The 20,891-nt window shown below is 39.9% G+C and overlaps 1 protein-coding gene across 2 annotated transcripts in view; it reads right to left on the minus strand.

The window, feature by feature from the left end:
* The window catches only part of nbeab (neurobeachin b), a 322,601-nt gene that overhangs the window by 172,461 nt on the left and 129,249 nt on the right, over positions 1-20,891 (minus strand). For both annotated transcript variants that reach the window (XM_063016272.1, XM_063016273.1), the window contains 6 exons: positions 20,638-20,745; positions 20,380-20,548; positions 17,021-17,462; positions 9,562-9,719; positions 5,451-5,577; positions 2,234-2,361 (listed from right to left, as the gene is read on the minus strand). In XM_063016272.1, the coding sequence (XP_062872342.1) occupies positions 2,234-2,361; positions 5,451-5,577; positions 9,562-9,719; positions 17,021-17,462; positions 20,380-20,548; positions 20,638-20,745 (1,132 nt within the window). The remainder of the gene's footprint in view (positions 1-2,233; positions 2,362-5,450; positions 5,578-9,561; positions 9,720-17,020; positions 17,463-20,379; positions 20,549-20,637; positions 20,746-20,891) is intronic.

Below are 20,891 nucleotides of genomic sequence, written 5' to 3' on the forward strand. Positions count from 1 at the left end.
TTTAACGTCATGTTTTACACACTTTGGTTACATTTATGACAGGACAGATAGTTACTGCTTGCACAAGATTCATCAGATCAAGTATTTATTTATTTAATAATATTTATAATAATAATAATATTTTTTTATGTCAAACACAGTCATGGACAAATTTGTATCCCCAATTTACCTCACTTGCATGTTTTTGGACTGTGGGAGGAAACCGGAGCACTCGGAGGAAACCCACGCGGACACGGGGAGAACATGCAAACTCCACTCAGAAAGAACCCAGGACCTTCTTGCTGTGAGGTGACAGTGCTACCCACTAAGCCCAATACATACATCAATACATTAAGACATACACACTTAAACATACACATTTTATATCTAAACGATCTAAACTTAGGTACAACAATGTGAAATGGATTTAATATCATTTAATTAATTTAATTTATTGATTTATTTGAAATGTAAAATATTCTTACCCCCCTTGGCTCAGGTGGCGCAGCGGTAAAATACGCTAGCACACCAGAGCTGGGTTTTCGAACACATCGTATCAAATCTCAGCTCTGCCACCCGGCTGGGCTGAGCGGCTGCATGAACAACGATTGGCTGTTGTTCATAGGGTTAGGGACAAGCCATAACTGGTGCAATTACAACCCCCGCTGGCTGATTGATGGCGCTTGCACAGGGCTGAGGAATAATGCTGATCTGGGTGTGGCTCTCCGTGCACAGTGCTGATCGGTATATAAGAACTCGACTCGTGCAGGTGAAAAATGCAGTCTGTACTTAGCGCGTGTCAGAGGGGGCGTGTGTCAGTTGAGAAGCGTCCTCAGTCAGCGGTGGAGGGTTGAATCAGTGGAGGATGCAATCAGGGTAATTGTAAATGACCAGATTAGGGGAGAAATACATGGTTTAATCATGTTTGACGCTAAGACAGACAGTAGTGTTGTTTTTAAAATCAGTTAATGTAAAACAGTATTTGGCCCTTTAATATTTACTACATTTTTCACAGTGAATCAGACCCATCGCCACCCTAAATAGGATAAAACGATGGCAAAGCATACAATAAATGAATGAATATTTGGTAAATGCACAAATGATTCGCCTGGTTAGTCAGGAATCAGTGAGCTGTTTTAACATTTATCATATATTTTTAACAGAGTTTTTCTTGGTTTTTCTTTATGTTTGTTTGTTTATTGGGATTTTAACGTCATGTTTTACACTTTGGTTACATTCATGCAAACTCCACACAGAAAGGATCCAGACCGCCCCACCTGGGGATCAAACCCAGGACCTTCTTGCTGTGAGGTGACAGTGCTACCCACTGAGCCGCCGTGGGTTTTTCTTTAAGAACTCTGTACTGTTCACCATTTATTCTTCCATCAATCTCCAACAAATTTCCACTTTCAGCTGCTAAAAACTATTCCTCAACACGATGCTACCACCTTAATAACCACAGTAAAATAAAATAAAAAAAAACCTTTACGTCAAATTTTAACACCTCACACTGACTGTATGTTGTTGCTTTATTTGGAAAAGCGTCTCTGTTTGTTGTTGCAGGAATTTGGCTGCATTAATGCATGAAAAGGTATCTGCCAAAACAAACTGTGTGTCTGTGAGTGTGTTTTACATATTTTCGGTGTTGCATAATCACCCGTTCAGAGGTTTGAAAGATCTGCATGAATATATTACACTAAACAAACAGGCACTGAGAAGAGCTCAACACTAACACTGTTAATCACTCAAGCTGGAGAGAGTGTGAGTGTGGATTTAAAGTGATGCTGTAAACATGTGTGTGTGTGTGTGTGTGTGTGTGTGGTTTCTTTCCATACACACTGCTTCTGCAAACATTACAACATAAATAAATAAATAATTTAATAAATCTATCTTGGTTTTATTTTTCATTAATGTTAGTTTATAGCATGAACATAAATAATAATCTGTAATGATTGGGTGTGACTATCGACCTAATAATCATTATACAGAAACTCTTGAGCTCAAATCTCAGCTGTGCTATCGACCGTCCTGCACCCATACAGACATGATTAACGGTGTCTAAGAAAATAAATGGTCTAACAAGTTCCTCATTGCTGCTTTAATCGTCTTTGCTGGCTGGTCAGGGACTGCACTCATGTCGGAGGCGGCGTGTGGCTCCTCGGTCAGGGTGAGGGTCAGTGGTACTGGACTGATCAAGACCCTGACCAGGTTTAAGTGACGAGTAAAAAAAAATTGATCGAATAATAAAATGTACCTTCTATTAGAAGCTCCTGGCCATGGCTGCCCAGAAGAGTGCGACTCAAAAATGGTGCGAAGTCCACGAAGATCTCTCTGAGCAGGGGCGCCACCTTCTCCAGAGCTCGCTCCAACTTAGTGGTGATACTGAGAGAACAAGAAGTAAAACGTTAATCATCAGTTAATCAGTCATCGTCCAGCTCAAAGTTTCAAGTACGCTCACTTGAGTGAGTAAGTGAATAAATGAGTGAGTGAATGAGTAAGCTAGTGAGTAAGTGAATGAGTAAGTTAGAGTGAGTGAATGAATGAGTGAGTTAGAGTGTGAGTGAGTGAATGAGTGAGTTAGAGTGTGAGTGAGTGAATGAGTGAGTTAGAGTGTGAGTGAATGAATGAGTGAGTTAGAGTGTGAGTGAGTGAATGAGTGAGTTAGAGTGTGAGTGAATGAATGAGTGTGAGTGAGTGAATAAGTGAGTGAGTGAGTGAGTGAATAAGTGAGTGAGAGAGTGAATAAGTGAGTTATTGAGTGAGTGAGTTATTGAGTGAGTGTGTGAGTGAATGAGTGAGTGTGTGAGTGAATGAGTGAGTCAGTGAGTGAGTGTGTGAGTCAGTGAGTGAGTCAGTGAGTGAGTAAGGGAGTGGGTGAGTGAATATGTGAGTGAGTTATTGAGTGAATTAGTGAGTGAGTGAGTGAGTGAGTGTGTGTCAGTGAGTGAGTCAGTGAGTGAGTGAGTGAGTGGGTGAGTGAATATGTGAGTGAGTGAGTCAGTGAGTGAATTAGTGAGTCAGTGCGTGAGTGTGTGAGTCAGTGAGTGAGTCAGTGAGTGGGTGAGTGGGTGAGTGAATATGTGAGTGAGTGAGTCAGTGAGTGAATATGTGAGTGTGTGAGTCAGTGAGTGAGTGTTTGAGTCAGTGAGTGAGTGAGTGAGTGGGTGAGTGAATATGTGAGTGAGTGAGTCAGTGAGTGAATATGTGAGTGTGTGAGTCAGTGAGTGAGTGTTTGAGTCAGTGAGTGAGTGAGTGGGTGAGTGAATATGTGAGTGAGTGAGTGAGTGAATTAGTGAGTCAGTGAGTGAATATGTGAGTGAGTGAGTGGGTGAGTGAATATGTGAGTGAGTGAGTCAGTGAGTGAATATGTGAGTGAGTCAGTGAGTGAATAGGTGAATATGTGAGTGAGTGAGTCAGTGAGTGAGTGAGTGAGTGGGTGAGTGAATATGTGAGTGAGTGAATCAGTGAGTGAATATGTGAGTGAGTGAGTGGGTGAGTGAATATGTGAGTGAGTGAATCAGTGAGTGAATATGTGAGTGAGTGTCAGTGAGTGAGTGAGTGAGTGAGTGAATATGTGAGTGAGTGAGTCAGTGAGTGAATATGTGAGTGAGTGAGTCAGTGAGTGAGTGAGTGAATATGTGAGTGAGTGAGTGAATAGGTGAATATGTGAGTGAGTGAGTGAATATGTGAGTGAGTGGGTGAGTGAATATGTGAGTGAGTGAGTGGGTGAGTGAATATGTGAGTGAGTGAGTGGGTGAGTGAATATGTGAGTGAGTGAGTCAGTGAGTGAATATGTGAGTGAGTGAGTCAGTGAGTGAATATGTGAGTGAGTGAATAGGTGAATATGTGAGTGAGTGGGTGAGTGAATATGTGAGTGAGTGAGTCAGTGAGTGAATATGTGAGTGAGTGAGTCAGTGAGTGAATATGTGAGTGAGTGAATAGGTGAATATGTGAGTGAGTGGGTGAGTGAATATGTGAGTGAGTGAGTCAGTGAGTGAATATGTGAGTGAGTGAGTCAGTGAGTGAATATGTGAGTGAGTGAGTCAGTGAGTGAATATGTGAGTGAGTGAGTCAGTGAGTGAATATGTGAGTGAGTGGGTGAGTGAGTCAGTGAGTGAGTCAGTGAGTGAATATGTGAGTGAGTGAGTCAGTGAGTGAATATGTGAGTGAGTGAGTCAGTGAGTGAATATGTGAGTGAGTGAGTCAGTGAGTGAATATGTGAGTGAGTGAGTGAGTGAGTGAATATGTGAGTGAGTGAGTGAGTGAGTGAGTGAGTGAGTGAGTGAGTGAATATGTGAGTGAGTGAGTGAATAGGTGAATATGTGAGTGAGTGGGTGAGTGAATATGTGAGTGAGTGAGTGAATATGTGAGTGAGTGGGTGAGTGAATATGTGAGTGAGTGAGTCAGTGTCACAGCTTAGCACAGGTTAGGCATCACAGCCTCCACAACCAGACACTTTCATCATTGACTTCACATTTGCCATGAGTGCTGCCGTTTACTGCTGCCATGGCAACTGACTTGCCATTCGAAGCATGGCGGAGAAGCTGCCAAAACTGTGTGTGAAGTCACACACACACTCACACACACACACACACACACTTCTGCAGGCAGAGAGCGGTTAGGCTGTGTGCATTCTGTCATAAAGCATTAGATGTGGATGGAATATGGAGCCAAGGTCAGAATGGTCCTCACACACACACAGAGTTAATTTTATATTAGAAGTAACATAGCTGTACTAAGCAATTTACCCTCTCTCTCTCTCTCTCTCTCTCTCTCTCTCTGCCTCTTTCACAGACACACAGACACACACACACACACACACAATATTTTTATCGGCACTTACAGTTCTGCTTGACAGTTTACTCAAACACACACACACACACACACACAGGTAATGTAAGGTGCAGGATGTCTGTCACAACCTTAGCAGCGACTGAAAAACCCAGTCACGTGATCTTTCACCTCGGCTAAAACAAAGAAAACTGCAGCATTGAGCGTCTAATGATGCACACGGTGAATACAGCCCCCTCTGCTGGCTGGGTTCTGTCTCTGCAGTATTAGAGTACAGGAAAAATCTGAATCCACACGTGTAATTGCTTACTAAACAAGAAACTTTACATTTGTTCTAGCGAGACACCAAATGTGATTTTAATTATATATATATATATATATATATATATATATATATATATATATATATATATATATATATAAAGATATAGATAGATAGATAGATAGATAGATAGATAGATAGATAGATAGATAGATAGATAGATAGATAGATAGATGGATGGATGGATGGATGGATGGATGGATGGATGGATGGACGGACAGATAAATAGATATTTCATTCATTTTCAACCTTCATCATTTCTGTCTTCTTGCTGTTATGTTATAATTATGTTAAATTATGAAATATTTTAGTTATTATTAAAAAAAGAATTGCTCCTCCACTGTCTGCTTCGGCTCACCTCATGTTCTCCATGGTGTCTTCAGGCATCGGACCGACCGTCTGCACTGCAGGCAGGTTTTTACTCGTGGCTCCGTTCACAAAGCTGGAGGAAGAGGAGCATGAGGAAGCGGCAGGGTCGGCAGCTCCTGGGAGACAAAACAAAGTGCACACAGGTCACAAAAATGACCACAACTTTTACTGTCCACTGTTCATCAATTTGTCAGTTTATTTACAAATTCCAGTTTCCAGGAAGGTCTGGAAATGTGGAAGGTTTTGTGAAAATGCAGTTAAAACAAGAATATCTGATTTGTTTATCCACTTAAACCTTTATTTAACTGAACGGTCCAGTAGTAATATCTAATCAGTGGTGGTCCTTTGGTGGTCTCTTTAGAGAAGGCAAGGCAAGTTTATTCATCTAGCACCTTTCATATACAGTGGCAACTTAAAGTGCTTTACATAAGGAAAAATTAAAAGCATTAAACATTCCTAAGATCTAAAACCTCAGAAAGGCTTTTTTGCAAATACTGTTATAATTAAGTATTTGGTGAAACATAAAAATAAAGATCTAAAGTTCATTATTAATGGAGTGCAAAATTTAGAGCTCAATCGCAGGCACAAGGAGAGAAAAGTTTTGAACCTGGATTTAAACATTTATGTGCAGCGTAGCAGCTAAATGCTGCTTCACCATGTTTAGTTTGGACTTTGGGCTCGACCAGCTGACCTGAGTCCATGGATCTAGGACACGTGTCAAATTCAAGGCCCGTGGGCCAAACCTGGCCCGCCACGTCATTTTATGTGGCCCACAAGAACTTAAAAGATGTTTGATTGTCTTAAAATACACTGTAAAATCATACATGAACTGCATCTCCCACAATGCATGCCGATTTTGTGACCTGCAAAGTGACTGCATCCCGCCACTAGATGATCAGCGTTTAACTGAGGCGATGTTGAGAAATATTTACAAATAATCCCAAAATGTACAAGAAGAGAAAATTGAAGCAGAAGGAGGAAATTTTATGAAAGATGGGAACGTGAAAACAAGTTTGTGGTTCAAGAAAAAGCGGTACGTCTCTTGTGTTATGAGGCCGTGTCTATGGTAAAGGAGTACAATATAAATGTAGATATAAATTATAAATATACAGTATAAATTTGGAATTTTGACACCAAACACAGAATTTAGCCTCCAAGAAAAACAACAAATTGTCCAAGACTTAAAAGGCGACTGCAATCACAGCAGGATACGTTACAATCGGCCCTCTGAGGGCCACCATAATGCAGATTTGGCCCTCGGTGAAGATGAGTTTCACACCCCTGATCTAAGAGATCTACTGGGTTTATATTCTCTTAACATATCTGGGATGTATTCTGGGCCGAAACCAATCAGAGATTTATGGACTAGTAGCAGCACTTTACATGAAAGAATGGGTAGATAATGCAGATATTCTCTACATACTCAACATATTGGTGGAATATTTGGCAGTTTTGAAGCACTTTAACAGTTTTGAAGCTTCTTAGGTAGATAAATGCATTCACAATGCAATATGTATGTTAATATACGAGCTGGAAGAAAAAGCACATACTGATATACTGTCAGAATATGCTGTGCAATTTTCACTCTGACAAAACAATGTACTGACAACTAAATTATCTCTAAAAATGTTGTGCCACCAAAGCCCCTAACAATTACGATATATTTTTGAGCAGAAAACCTGAGAAACCACATCAGAATCAGCCATCAAACACCAATCACTCTCCTCCCCGAGAGAGATCATGGTCTACATTGTCTTCACTTCAGTTCCTGCCAAATCCTCATCTCTGCTGCGTCTTCTCTACCCTCCAACAAGTGATAGATACATCAGAGGAATGGACTGTCATCGATTCAAAGCGTGAGCTGACTTGATCCCGATGAGGACGGGAACTCTATTACACGGACGTCACTTGGTTTGGCAGGGACAGGCGTCCCTCGCTGATGTTAGGAGACAAAATGTCTTATGGATCTCGCCGAAAGCAGACTTTGGTCAAATCGGGAATCAATCGCGTCCGGCTTATCCTGTGACCTTGTCACAAAGGTACGGATGGTCTTAAGAGTGTCAGTGAAAGCTGTAGCATCTTTTTCTAATATGTATTAAGCATAATGTATAGAAACTGAGCAGCTAACATTGTAAAACAATGACTGTAAAGTTTCCAGTTCTGCCCTCATGTCTCATTTTCCCGGAGAACAGAGCCTCCTAATAAACAGAATAATACATCATTACTGTGCGTGTTTGCTGTACTGAATATATAATATAGAGCATGTCCACACTCTCTGTGCCCACATAAACTCTCAAGTTCAGATCCGGGCATTATTGGCTGTGCCTGAGGGAGAAAAAGGTCGAGACGGAAAGAGATGGTTGATTCACCGATAGTAATGGATGACTCTACATATGCAAAACTCCACTTTCTGGCAGGTGAAAGTAATCGGTCAGTGACTAAAGAGGTGAAATATCAGACCTCATAATAACTACTAACTCTTTTTAATCAGTGTTAATATTATTGTTACAATAAAACTGTGGTTTGGTTGTCCATGCAAGTGTGTGTTTATGTACAGACAGACAGATAGACATTCTATGTATATTACCATACCAAACAATATGTCAAATTAGTGCTTGACAGCCTTTACCATCAATATTCTTGTATTATATACACATCAGCAGAGCAGACGTTGTCCTCCAGTCTTCATTTCTCTGTCTCTGTTCTCAAAATGACTTTCTCTGTGTTCACCAGATCAATCAATTTGCACTGACACCCCCTTGTATTTAGCCAAAAAAAAAAGTTACATATGCACTAAGGCACACACACACACACACACACACACACACACACACACATACCACCCACATTGAATTGGGTTTTTACCAGCTAACTAGAAAGCAATGTTTTTAATAATAACAATAATCAAATTTGAATTTATATATATATATAGATGTGTTTATATATAGTTTGCTGGTTTTCTGTGAGTGCAAATAGATACAGTGGTACCTTATAACTCAACGTCCCCTAAACTCAAATCTTTGAAACTCAACGCCCTTTGTCAAGAAATTTATACCCTTAAACTCAACGTGTTCAGTTTGTTGTTGTTTTTTTAAATGTATTTGTTTAATTTCAAATTAACAATGAACAGCCGCTTGGCTTGAGCGATGCAGTAAAAAGTCATCAGTGTGTACATATGAGATGAAACTGTATCTGTGTTTATCTGGATTTTCCTCACTGTTTCACTTTTAAACTTGTGTTACAGCTTCAGGTTTTGAGGAATTGTGAGAATCAGCTTTTTATTTTAGTGTTTTTATATTATAACTTGAAACTCAACGCCTTTTTAAACTCAACACCACTCCCAGAACCAATTGATGTTGAGTTTCAAGGTACCACTGTATATAGAATTTCCCAGTTCTCTTCATTGTCCTGATTCTAGCCAAAATAATCAGAATCAGCTTCTTTCACCAAGTATGTTTGCATGTACAAGGAACTTGTTTTCGGCTGTTGGTAGCTCTCTACAATATACAGACAATACAGAATCTTTGGGTACATACAACATAAAGAATATTGAATATATGAAAACAGAACAATATGAATGTATTAATTATTAATTTATGATAATGAGTAGGTTTATGATGGAGTAAATGCCCAATATCAGACACCTCTAGATGTCACTGGTCAGTCAGTGCTTACATGATCACTGATGATCACATGATCTTTATTATTGTCATTTGAGATGGACATGGAAATCAAATGGAATGCACACTTGTGTAACATCCTAAACCCTGAACATTAAACACAGGTCCTGTCCTGGTGTAAATCTACACACGAGTATAATAACACAGACAGCACTGACTCAGCCGTGGATGAGCTCCTATCGCAGTGTAGAGTGACCTCTAGTGGACACAAAGCACCTTTCACTCTAAATCTGATTCCATGAGGTTTTAATCACTGCAGTCTGCGACTGTCAGGTCCCAAATCTCAGTACAATCTCCTAACTAGCCCTCAAAGTACATGTACATTTAGGACACAAAGAGTAATTGTGTCTATTACAGGCATAAAATTTAATAAATGGCATGAATACAAGGAGCAAGGTTTATAAGAAGGTGTGTATTTACCTGTAGTGTTGATCATGCTTTTAGGTGTAGCAGAAGCTGCAGTGAAGATGTTAGGGGTGCTGCTTGAACCTGCCGTACCAATGGAAGAACCAGAATTGACAACCGTATTTACTGCCATGCTGCCGGCTGGAGGTTTTTTGGCCTGCACGACCACACTCCTAACAGAGAGGAACAACAAAAAAAGAGTCCAGATAAAGAGACAAGGCAGAATTTCATGACATTAGCAAATATTACAATTATTTACAATTTAAATGTAGAAAGTGTATAGCAAATAGTATCCGAAGAAACAAAATATATTGGAAGGCAAAATGAAACAGGTAAAACAAAAGATTTAATGTGTTTATTGTTTGCAGTGGCATCAATGATGTTAGGTTTAAGTTGGTTTGGATATAAAGCTACTATTTTATATTCTACTGTATAGTGTGGGGCCACTTGCACCTACGGCCAATTTAAATCTGCCAGCTGGATTGTTTTTGGACAGTGAGAGAAACTCAGAGAGAGAAAACCATTTTTTAATATACACTATATGGACGGAAGTATTTGGACACCTGACCATGAGCTGTGATTTTTTTCAGCTTGAACAGTTACTCTGAGAAGGCTTTTTACAAAACTTTCAAGTATGTCTGTGGGAATTTGTGCCCATTCAGTCAATTTGCTGGTCAAAAAAGCCTCAATTAATGTTCCAGTTTATTCCATAACTGGTCAGTGGGGCTGAGGTGCAGCCCACTGGAGTTTCTTTAAATCAAGCTTTTCATTCATGTCTTCATAGAGCTTTATAGAGAATGTGTGTAGATAAGATGGATTCTTGTACTGAGTTTATATGTATGTAGACTGAGTAAATGTAAAGCGAATAGTGTCGGGTGATGTTGACGTGATGGTGCGCAGACCCAGAGGATCAGGAGCAGACCTGCAGCACGAATAAACATCCTGACCTCATGCACGAATATGCGTGGGAACCAGAAACAGTGTGTGTGTGTAGTGTGTGTCTGTGACAGTGTTTATGTGTATATGCTAAACTGTTTCCCACTAAACCACACTGAGCCAAATTACACCAAACAAAATGTCAAAACAAGAAACCCGGCCACCAGAAACTATACTTCAATGGCTGCCACTTCAATCCTTTCATTTCCTTTCGGCCAGTACGTGCAGACAGAAGATCAAGTAGATCCAGTAACGCTCTGATTAAATCCAGCCCCATTTTTAGAAAATACTATTCTGTGTTTGCTTGTATCAATAATAATATTAATAATAATAATTTCATCCAGGTCAGGGTCACGGTTTTCCTGAAATCACTAAGTGCAAAACACTTACACACCCTGGATAGGACGTCAATCCATCGCAGGGCCTTGGAAATCTCCCCTCTGTCCCAGATATAACCAATCATGTTTATATGTAGATGCCCAACCTTCCACTAAAATGGCTGGGAATTCAAACTTTGGATCCCAGCAATAGTGAGCTAGCGTAATTTACCACTTTCTTACCGCAGCCCCTTACACTACTAATATTACATCGAATTCATCTTGCTATTTATTAATTTGAAGGGCCGTACTAAACACACAACCTCTCCAATGCATGTGCAGTTGCCAACCACTTCTTTTCACCTGCACGAGGTGGGTTCACACAGGGATCAGTATAACATGTGGAGAGTCACGCACTGATCTCCACTATTCCTTGTCTCTGTGCAGACACCATCAACCAGCCAGCAGACGTCATAATTGCAGCAGTGATGAGGAATCCCTCAGACCGTCATACCCAGCAAATGCTAGCCAATTGTGTCAGCGTGTAGGCGCCCAGCGGCCGATAGCAAAACTGAGATTCAAACTTGTGAGCTTGAGATCTCAAGATGTTTTATTATATAAATAAATAAATAAATAAATATGATCACCACAAAAATCACGATTTCCACGAGTGCATTTGAGCTGCCAGTCACAAGTTCGATTTATCCTCCTGAATCAGACATAAACCTCAGCTGACACACTGATAATGACAGAATCACATTCAGCTCATCGATGTTACAGGTAAAGTGTGTATAGAGGTGTGTGTGTGTTAATGCGTGCCAATGATTTCTGAGGGTACAGGTAAAGTGTGAATAGAGGTGTGTATAGAGGTGTGTGTGTGTTAATGCGTGCTAATGATTTCTGAGAGTACAGGTAAAGTCTGTATAGAGGTGTGTGTGTGTGTTGTTGCGTGCTAATAATTTCTGAGAGTTGCGTGTCTGTGTTGGTGTGATGCAGCGCAGGACTAACTGAGCTGTCAGTGTTAAGCCTATGTGTGTGTGTGTGTGTGTGTGTGTGTGTGTGTGTTTGTTAACAGAACAGACAGTCTACAGACACACATTCTGTATCTACTTTTCCACTATACATCTTGAAACGTCTACTTGTAAACATCAGGATGACACCGGAGGTCGGACATTCAGTGCTTTTTGTCACGGAACTACTTTCTGTTATGTGAGTATTAGTCTCTGTCCTGGTACTAATACAAATGCAGGTCAAAATGCACTCTCAAAAGTCAACAATCAATCATTTTTTTAATCCATGTGATCAGCAAAAGATCAGCAAAAGATCAGCCTTTAAGGTGCCAACTTATAATGTACAGCTTGCTTGACTGTGGAGTGATACTGTACCTGTGTTCCAGCAGGTTTGAATTTACTGAAGACATGCATGTTTTCTAACTAGGCCCTTTGGTGCTGTGTTTATATTTACTTAAAGCCTTCAAAAATATATTAATCAGCATAAAAACTATATTTGTGCTCGGGTGGTGCAGCTGTAGTCTACCACAGCTGAGATCTGGGTTAGAATCTTAACTGTGGTATCACCTGACCGGGCGTCTACAGACATAATTAGCAATGTCTGAGACAGAGAGGAAAGGTGGTCGAAGCCCTACGATAAATAGGCGCCCTGTCTAGGGTATTCCAGCCCTACACCCAGTGATTTTCAGTGGAACCAAATCCACCAGGACCCCGACCAGGATAAAGTGGTTGATGAAAATGGAAATACAAGAAATACTTTTGTTCGTTGAATTTAATTTAATTTTGTTCTGTTCTGACTTTACCATACAGAAAGATTTTGCTTTTTATTATTGTGACAATTCAAAACAGCTGAGCCACCAATCTGTGAACTATCAAAATGTTTGCAGGGTAATATGCTGCAAAAAAAATCCTTTTTATTTTAGTAAATTGTTGGTTTCAATGTGACTAAAAGCAATATAATAAATAGATAAATAAATAAATATATTTATTAAATAATAAAATAATATATTAATTTAATAATAATACTACTACTACTAATAATAATAATAATAAAACATAATAATAATACTAACAACAATAATAATAATTATTATCATTATTATTATTGTTATATTTAGTTTTATCATCATTATTATTATTATTATTATTATTATTATAAAATCTTTGAAGGTTAAAATTATCTCTCTCTTGTTCTTGACCTAAACTAAACTAAAATATGTATTTTGCAATATAACAAACTGTAAAGATTTATTTCCCAAATGCATTTGTTTATTTGACTTCTGCAGCTTCCAGCAGGTATTTGACAGTTAAGTTGGTAATATCGGAGCAGTCTAGCAGTTTATAATAAAATATGTACAGAATTTTTGAATTATTTATAAGCCTGGGGCTCATGAATGATGGATATGACCCAGGACATATTTTATTAATAGGATTTACTTAATTGAGTTGGTGTGAGTAAGGCAGGGATTAATCTCACAATGAATATGAATTTAATGTGTTAATGTGTTTTCATGGGTCTGCAAACGCTACAACAATTTTACGCACACAAATCAATGTGGATGTTTTGCAGGATCTGATATAAATTAGTCCTGGACTGTAATTGCATCGTATTTAAAGCTGAGCTGCGACTTTTATGCAGATTTAATCGACAATCATTCATACGCCACAAAGCCAAGCTGAAGTCGAGGGCTTTGATTTGCATGTCATGCCAGCAGTCCCATCTGCAACCAGCGTAAGATTAATTGAAAAATGCACCTTTAGGAAAGTTCCAGAACGACACGAGGGTCGCCCCTGGCTCGGCTGCATTCAAACCCTCTTTTTTGATGTTGTCACTCTGGATCCATTGTGTTTCTGACAGACAATCGAAGAGGGCTGTCTGTGGCTGGCAGCTCATTTCAGTGGCAGGTGGCAAACAATTAGACACAGCAATTTAGGCTGCGATGGATGACATTAAAGCGTGCGGGCCATGAGTACTACATCGCACGGGCGGACGACAGCCTGTGTGAAAGCATTTCAAAAATAATACACTTTGCTGGGGCGACTCATTTCAGCCTGTCAGCCTCCATTAAAGGACTGAGGGCTGAGCAGGACAGGGGAGCAGGAGCCGGGGGCCACGCTGGATCCTTTCTACTGTTTAATCTGTCATCAACGCCCTGGAGACTCTTCCTAACCCCCAAACACCCCCACACACGCTCACATACACAATACACACAATCTACCTTTGCTATTCAGTGAACGTATACCTCATCTGTGACCCTCGGCCTGTATCATAACCAGACAGAACGGTCATTGCTGCACACGGCTTGTACTCATCCAAATATTTCACAAAATTCAATCAAGAGAAAATAAATAGTAAATTATTTCGTGTAAAACAACTGGTATGATGTTGAGAAGGATTCCTTTCTAAAATCTAGATGAAACTTTATTTTCTGGGAATGTTCCAGCAAAACGGTCTCTGAAACAGCACAGACCAACAAAATAGACCTCTGTACACCTCTGTGCATCAATTCAAAAAATCTGTTGTACAGAGGAATCATCATATTTTGCACCTAGTAATAATCTGCACATCTTCAAAATCCACTGTCCCCATTTTACCATTTATCATTTTATCACTTTTATGGAAGTAAGGTTTGTACTTTCATGTAAAACAATACACTCACTCACTCACTCACTCACTGTCTTAACCGCTTATCCAATTAGCCTATCCCAGCTTTTCAGTGGGCGCAAGGCACACAGTAACACCCTGGACGGGGCGCCAGTCCATCGCAGGGCAGACACACATACACGCATACGCTTCCAGCTATTCACCTATAGGGCAATGTAACCTGACTGCATGTGTTTGGACTGTGGGAGGAAACCGGAGCTCCCGGGGAAATCCACGCAGACACGGGGAGAACATGCAAAAGGACCAGGACCGGCCCGCCTGGGGATCAAACCCAGGACCTTCTTGCTGTGAGGTGACAGTGCTACCCTACTACAATAAACAATACAGTTTACCTTAAATGTCCACTAAGATAAATAAAAATACTAATCAACCATCAAAGTCTGAGAAAACACAAGAGGTGTGGGGGTAAAACAATATTTACAATTACTGAAAGTTGGTTGGGGGGCGCACACAATTTATAGTTTGTGTATTGCAAATAAATTGGTACAAAGGCTGATGTTTTTGTTTAACTGGTTAATATAAAAAAAAAATACATTTAAATTATTTAACTATTAAAAAAATGCATATAGTGATTTAGATGGAGAAATACAATTTCCATCTACTAAGCTGTAAAAGGGGGCGGTGTTAGGGTAGTTATGTCCCAAGATAGAAATTTAATATCTCACACATTTCTGGCAATTTCACATGAACCGGTCACTCAGGATCTTTAATAAAGGCACAGTAGTGGCTTTTTTTAATTGTTAATTCACTGTTTGTGAATACATTTATTTCAGTGTATATGTATACGTAGATATTTACAGACTAAAGCGGGATTAGTGTAGGATGAATGTTTCCCTCTGAAACCGAGATGGATAACTCAGATCTTATCTTTATCTGGAATGTAAACATACAGCCATGATCCACAGATCCTTTCAAACACAGAAATTCTCAGCGATAGGCAGCGTAAGAGATCGGAATAACTTACGGCTTGCTTACACATAAAAGATCATTACAGATTTAGCCGGAGGAGAGAACTGATGCAGGTATTTATCATGTGGTTTGATGCTACGCAGTGCACACTCGTTAAGCTGAGCAGGTATTAGACGCTTCCAGATACAAACCCTGTACATTAAACAGAGCTGAACAGACTCAGATCAGCTGCATTTATGCAACGTTAATGATTAAATGAAGCAGTTACTGGGATTTAACAGTAATGATGTTTAAATATGATCTATCTGGAGAACAGAAATAGTTTTGATGGCCTCCATGGTTGGGTCAGCTGACCTTGAAGTTCATCAAAGCAATTTTCGTCAGTTATGTGAGTCTTTATTTAATGGCTTTTATAAAGTAAATGCTTTATGTGGGAAAACTTTAAAATTCAGGGATGAACTGCCTCTCACTATTTATCTGCAGATTTCTTTTATTAACTCAAAACACCTTAAGCACTGTTCCACCTGTGCACAAAGTCAGGTCCTTAAAAACTGAAGGAAGTCCAATAGCCTGCACAAAGCCTTGATGTACAAACTAAACTACATTTTTAACAAAATCAGATACATTAAACAATATTGCATTATTTTAATATTATTTTTATATTTTCGATTCATGTTTTTGGCATTTAGCAGACTCCTTTATCCAAAGTGACATACAGTATGCTGGCAGTAAACACTATAAGCAACTGAGGGCTAAAGACCTTGCTCAAGGACCCAACAGCAGCAACCTGGCAGTGATGGGGCTTAAACCAGCAACCTTTTGATTACTAGTTCAGTACCTTAACCACTAGGCTACAATTGCCTCAGTACATTTACATTTGTGGCATTTACCAGATGCTTTTATTCAAAGCGACTTACAGTACTGTGGCAGAATACACTCTAAGCAATTGAGGGTTAAGGGCGTTGCTCAGAGGCCCAACAGTGGCAACTTGGCAGTGGTGGGGCTTGAACCAGCAACCTTCTGACTATAAGTTCAGTACCTTAACCACTAGGCTACAACTGCCTCAGTACATTTACATTTGTGGCATTTTAGATTTTACATTGAATCTTACAATTATAACTGAATACAGTTTATGCAATTGAGGGTTAAGGGCCTTGCTCAAGGGCCCAAGAGCAGCAACCTGGTAGTAATGGGGTCTAAACCAGCAACCTTCTGACTACTAGTTCAGTACCTTAACCACTAGGCTACGACTGCCTCAGTACATTTACATCTACAGTTGTGGCATTTAGCAAATGCTTTTATCCAAAGCGACTTACAATTATGACTGAATACAGTTTAAGCGGTTGAAGTTAGGGGCCATTCTCAGGGTCCCAACAGTGGCAGCTTGGTGGTGGTGGGGCTTGAACTGACAACCTTTAAGATTAAACCTTTTGCTTTAATGTGTATTAACCTCAAAAATTCTGCTGTACAAACAGCCTTCAGCTTGTGTCTGCGACTGAATCAGAGCTATAATGTTACTGACCATAACATTCTCTCTCTCCCTTTCTCTCTCTCTCTCTCTCTCTCTCTCTCTCTCTCTCTCTCTCTCTCTCTCTCTCTCTCTCTTTCATGTTTTAGTGCTTAATGAGGCTACGTACCTGTCAAATGAGTGAAACTGCATGGGCAACATGGCCTTAGCCTCCCTCTTTAACACCTGATTCTCAGTGTAGGTCGTTGGATCTGGACCATTTTCAGCAGCATCCAGTGGCGCTGCCACCAGGCTCTTGAGGATGTCTTTGACATTGATGCCCTTGCTGCCCTGGCTGATGCTAGAGATGGAAGCAGCAGGCTTTAGTAGATCTGCAGCAGAAGTTTCAGCTAGGCTTTCCTGGGCCTTCGCCTCTGGGGACAGGGTGCAAAGGATTCCTCGTAGACCATCCGGACCCCTGGAGCTGGTCTCAAGATCAGCACCGTTTAGCATGCAGGACGCGTGTACGTTTCCAAAGTCTGAATCTGTGTAAGTCAGGGATGGGTCCATGTTGGGTTCAGCAACCAGGGTGGTGTGACTTCGACTGCCATCTGTAAAGGTTACTGGGTTTTCTGTTTATCAAAATACAAAGAGAAATGATATTAGCAAGTGTATTAAGTAAAAAAATCAATTCCCATTATGTTCTACCCTAAAAACCCCTTTATAGAAAATAATATTGTTAGTTTATTTAGACTTGCTGACTATTCAAAGAACCCTTAAAACAGCGGTTGTCACAGTCTTGATTCCCAAGTCCTGGAATCACCTGTCTATCACTTTATCTAGGATTTCATTGTCAAATCCTGCCCCACCAACCACCCATGGAGTTTTGCATTAACACATTTCATTAATTCACACATTTCTGATCTGTTTTTAGTTAGAACTATTTTAGCGTGCTGGTGCTATACTTGTGGCTGCAGGGCCTTGGTCCATAACCTATTGGAAAAAACGTGATCAATGAGGAAGAACTGAGATCTGAGATCCAGTCAGGAGTTACATGACCAGTGAGGCAACAAGCAGTCAGGCAGTCTGATGGTGAAATGTTATTATTTTTAGATGTGGCATAGTAGCATACATTGATCAGCCATAACATTAAAACCACATCCTTGTTTCTACACTCACTATTCATTTTATCAGCTCCACTTACCATATATAAGCACTTTGTAGTTCTACAATTACTGACTGTAGTCTATCTGTTTCTCTACACACTTTTTAACCTGCTTTCACCCTGTTCTTCAATGGTCAGGACCACCACAGGTCCACCACAGAGCAGGTATTATTTAGGTGGTGGATCATTCTCAGCACTGCAGTGACACTGACATGGTGGTGGTGTGTTAGTGTGTGTTGTGCTGGTATGAGTGGATAAGACACAGCAGCGCTGCTGAAGTTTTTAAATACCGTGTCCACTCACTGTCCACTCTATTAGACACTCCTACCTAATTGGTCCACCTTGTAGATGTAAAGTCAGAGACGATCGCTCATCTATCGCTGCTGTTCTCAGTCCAGCAGTGACAGTGAGGTGTTTAAAAACTCCATTAGCGCTGCTGTGTCTTATCCACTCATACCAGCACAACACACACTAACACACCACCACCATGTCAGTGTCACTGCAGTGCTGAGAATGATCCACCACCCAAATAATACCTGCTCTGTGGTGGTCCTGTGGGGGTCCTGACCATAAAAGAACAGCATGAAAGGAGGCTAACAAAGCATGCAGAGAAACAGATGGACTACAGTCAGTAATTGTAGAACTACAAAGTGCTTCTATATGGTAAGTGGAGCTGATAAAATGGACAGTATAACAATAAAAAGGTATGAGCACAATGCAGATGTTGTTATGGTTATACTCCTCTGTACTGGTCTCCAGCCTAATGGATACTGACAGTGCTGAAAAAAATAGCAACAGCCCTTGTGTCCTCGCTTTCTGGCTTTGTCCATTTTTCCTCCTCCCTCAATGCTAGCTGTCACACTCTCTCATGCACCATCTGGCTCAAACTCATTCCCTTTTTTCCCTCTCCTAGCCTTTACCTTCCCTAGGAATAATTCATTTCTGCGTGTCCTTACCCACATCTCAGAATTGATCAGCCTGCAAGTCAAATTTCATCAGTGCTTTGAGAGAAAGTGTGACTGATAAGCTGAGTCGAGTTCCTCCGCACACTCACAGTTTGATGTGCCATAATTAACGAGACGTGAGTCATAAAGAGGAGGGGTGGAGGAGCGGAGGGAACGATTCAACTCCAATAGAGATGAGGATCTGTACCGAGGACCAGCTCTACAAATCCACACAAACAGCTCTAGAGTTAATCAGTCAAGTGTTGAGAGATGAGAGATAAACATAAGGCCTAATGAAAGTGCTTAAAGTTCTACATAGTACTATAACGACAGACTACTGCTGATTTGCTAATATTTTAAGCCCAGGTTACTGTCTTTGTGGCTACTACGGTATCTCCCTTAGTCCAAAAATATGCCACTTGGTAAACAGGCTTCAAGTGAGATGCCCTGTAATGTGAGTCCAAGATCACATTCAAGTCTTTCACTCTATGCTTTGGCAAAATACCTTATATCTAACTAACTCTTACTTACACCACTTAAATATTATACTATATACTGTTTATCCTTCTCCTAACTAATGTCTTTAACTTTATCCCCATTTAAAAGTACCTGTCCAACCATGGTGAATTTTTGTGTCAACCTGCACTACTAGTTGTGGTATCCTCAAGGAACAGCTGGTTTTAGATAGATGGATGGATGGATGGATGGATGGATAGATGGATGGATGGATGGATAGATAGATAGATAGACAGACAGACAGATAGATAGATGATACAGTAGATAGATGGACGGACGGACGGACAGACAGACAGACAGACAGACAGACAGACAGACAGACAGACAGACAGACAGATAGATAGATGATACAGTAGATAGATGGATGATGGATAGACAGATATATAGACAGATAGACAGACAGATAGATAGATGATACAGTAGATGGATGGATGGATGGATAGACAGACAGACAGACAGACAGACAGATAGACAGACAGAAAGACAGACAGACAGATACTACAACTAAAAAGTGATTGAGTTTGACCAGTCAATTTTTACAAAGATAAAATCATTATTAAATTAATCACCCCCTTTTAAAATCCTTGTCCTTTGAAGAAAAATTCCATAAAAAAATGATTAATAAATTAATAAATTAACTTTTTTTTCCATTATTTAAACATTATAAACCTCATAATTAACATGAAAATCAGATCTGATAAAATATTACAATTTAATTAATAAAATTCCTGGTTTAGGTAAGTAACCAGTCCCTTAGAGTAACCATTACAAACTTGCCAAAGTAGAACCAAACATTAACTAATTAAATAAGCTTTATGTATATCTATAGTCAGTAACTAAATACCACAGTGTTTATCTGTATGGCAGAAGCACATCATAAAAATAATTATATAACATAAGTATGTGTAGTTTTTGGAGCATTACCTGTGCTTATTGGAGAGTTGATTTCCTGTCGAATGCTCCTCCCCAAATGGCTAACGAACCTGGCTGTCTCACGCTGCGGCTCCAGAATGTCCCGATACTTGGACACCATAAGGACAGAAATAAAGTAGACCACAGCCAGGGCCAGGAACTGAGCCTGCTTCCCATCGTCCTACACAACACAACACAACACTCAGAATCATACAACCTTAAAGAGCCTTAATGTAAATTATCATCAAACTTAAAATGACCTTTACTTACAACATCACGGAAAACAACGGCACGCAGACGATTGATGTCCACGTCCTGCAGGAGGCGGTCTGGGTCCTTGATAGGAGAAAGGTTACTTGTGAAATTCTCGAGGGAAGTCTAAAACAGAGAAATGATAGCATGTTAATAAAATCATAGCATATCTAACGACTCTATATGGCCAAAAACACGTCAACATTTCTCATAATTATTTACTTAATATTTACTTATTGTCCATTATATTGCTAACAGGTATATAAAATATG

Source organism: Trichomycterus rosablanca, chromosome 20 (genome assembly GCF_030014385.1).
Source record: "Trichomycterus rosablanca isolate fTriRos1 chromosome 20, fTriRos1.hap1, whole genome shotgun sequence".
Classification (NCBI taxonomy): Eukaryota; Metazoa; Chordata; class Actinopteri; order Siluriformes; family Trichomycteridae; genus Trichomycterus; species Trichomycterus rosablanca.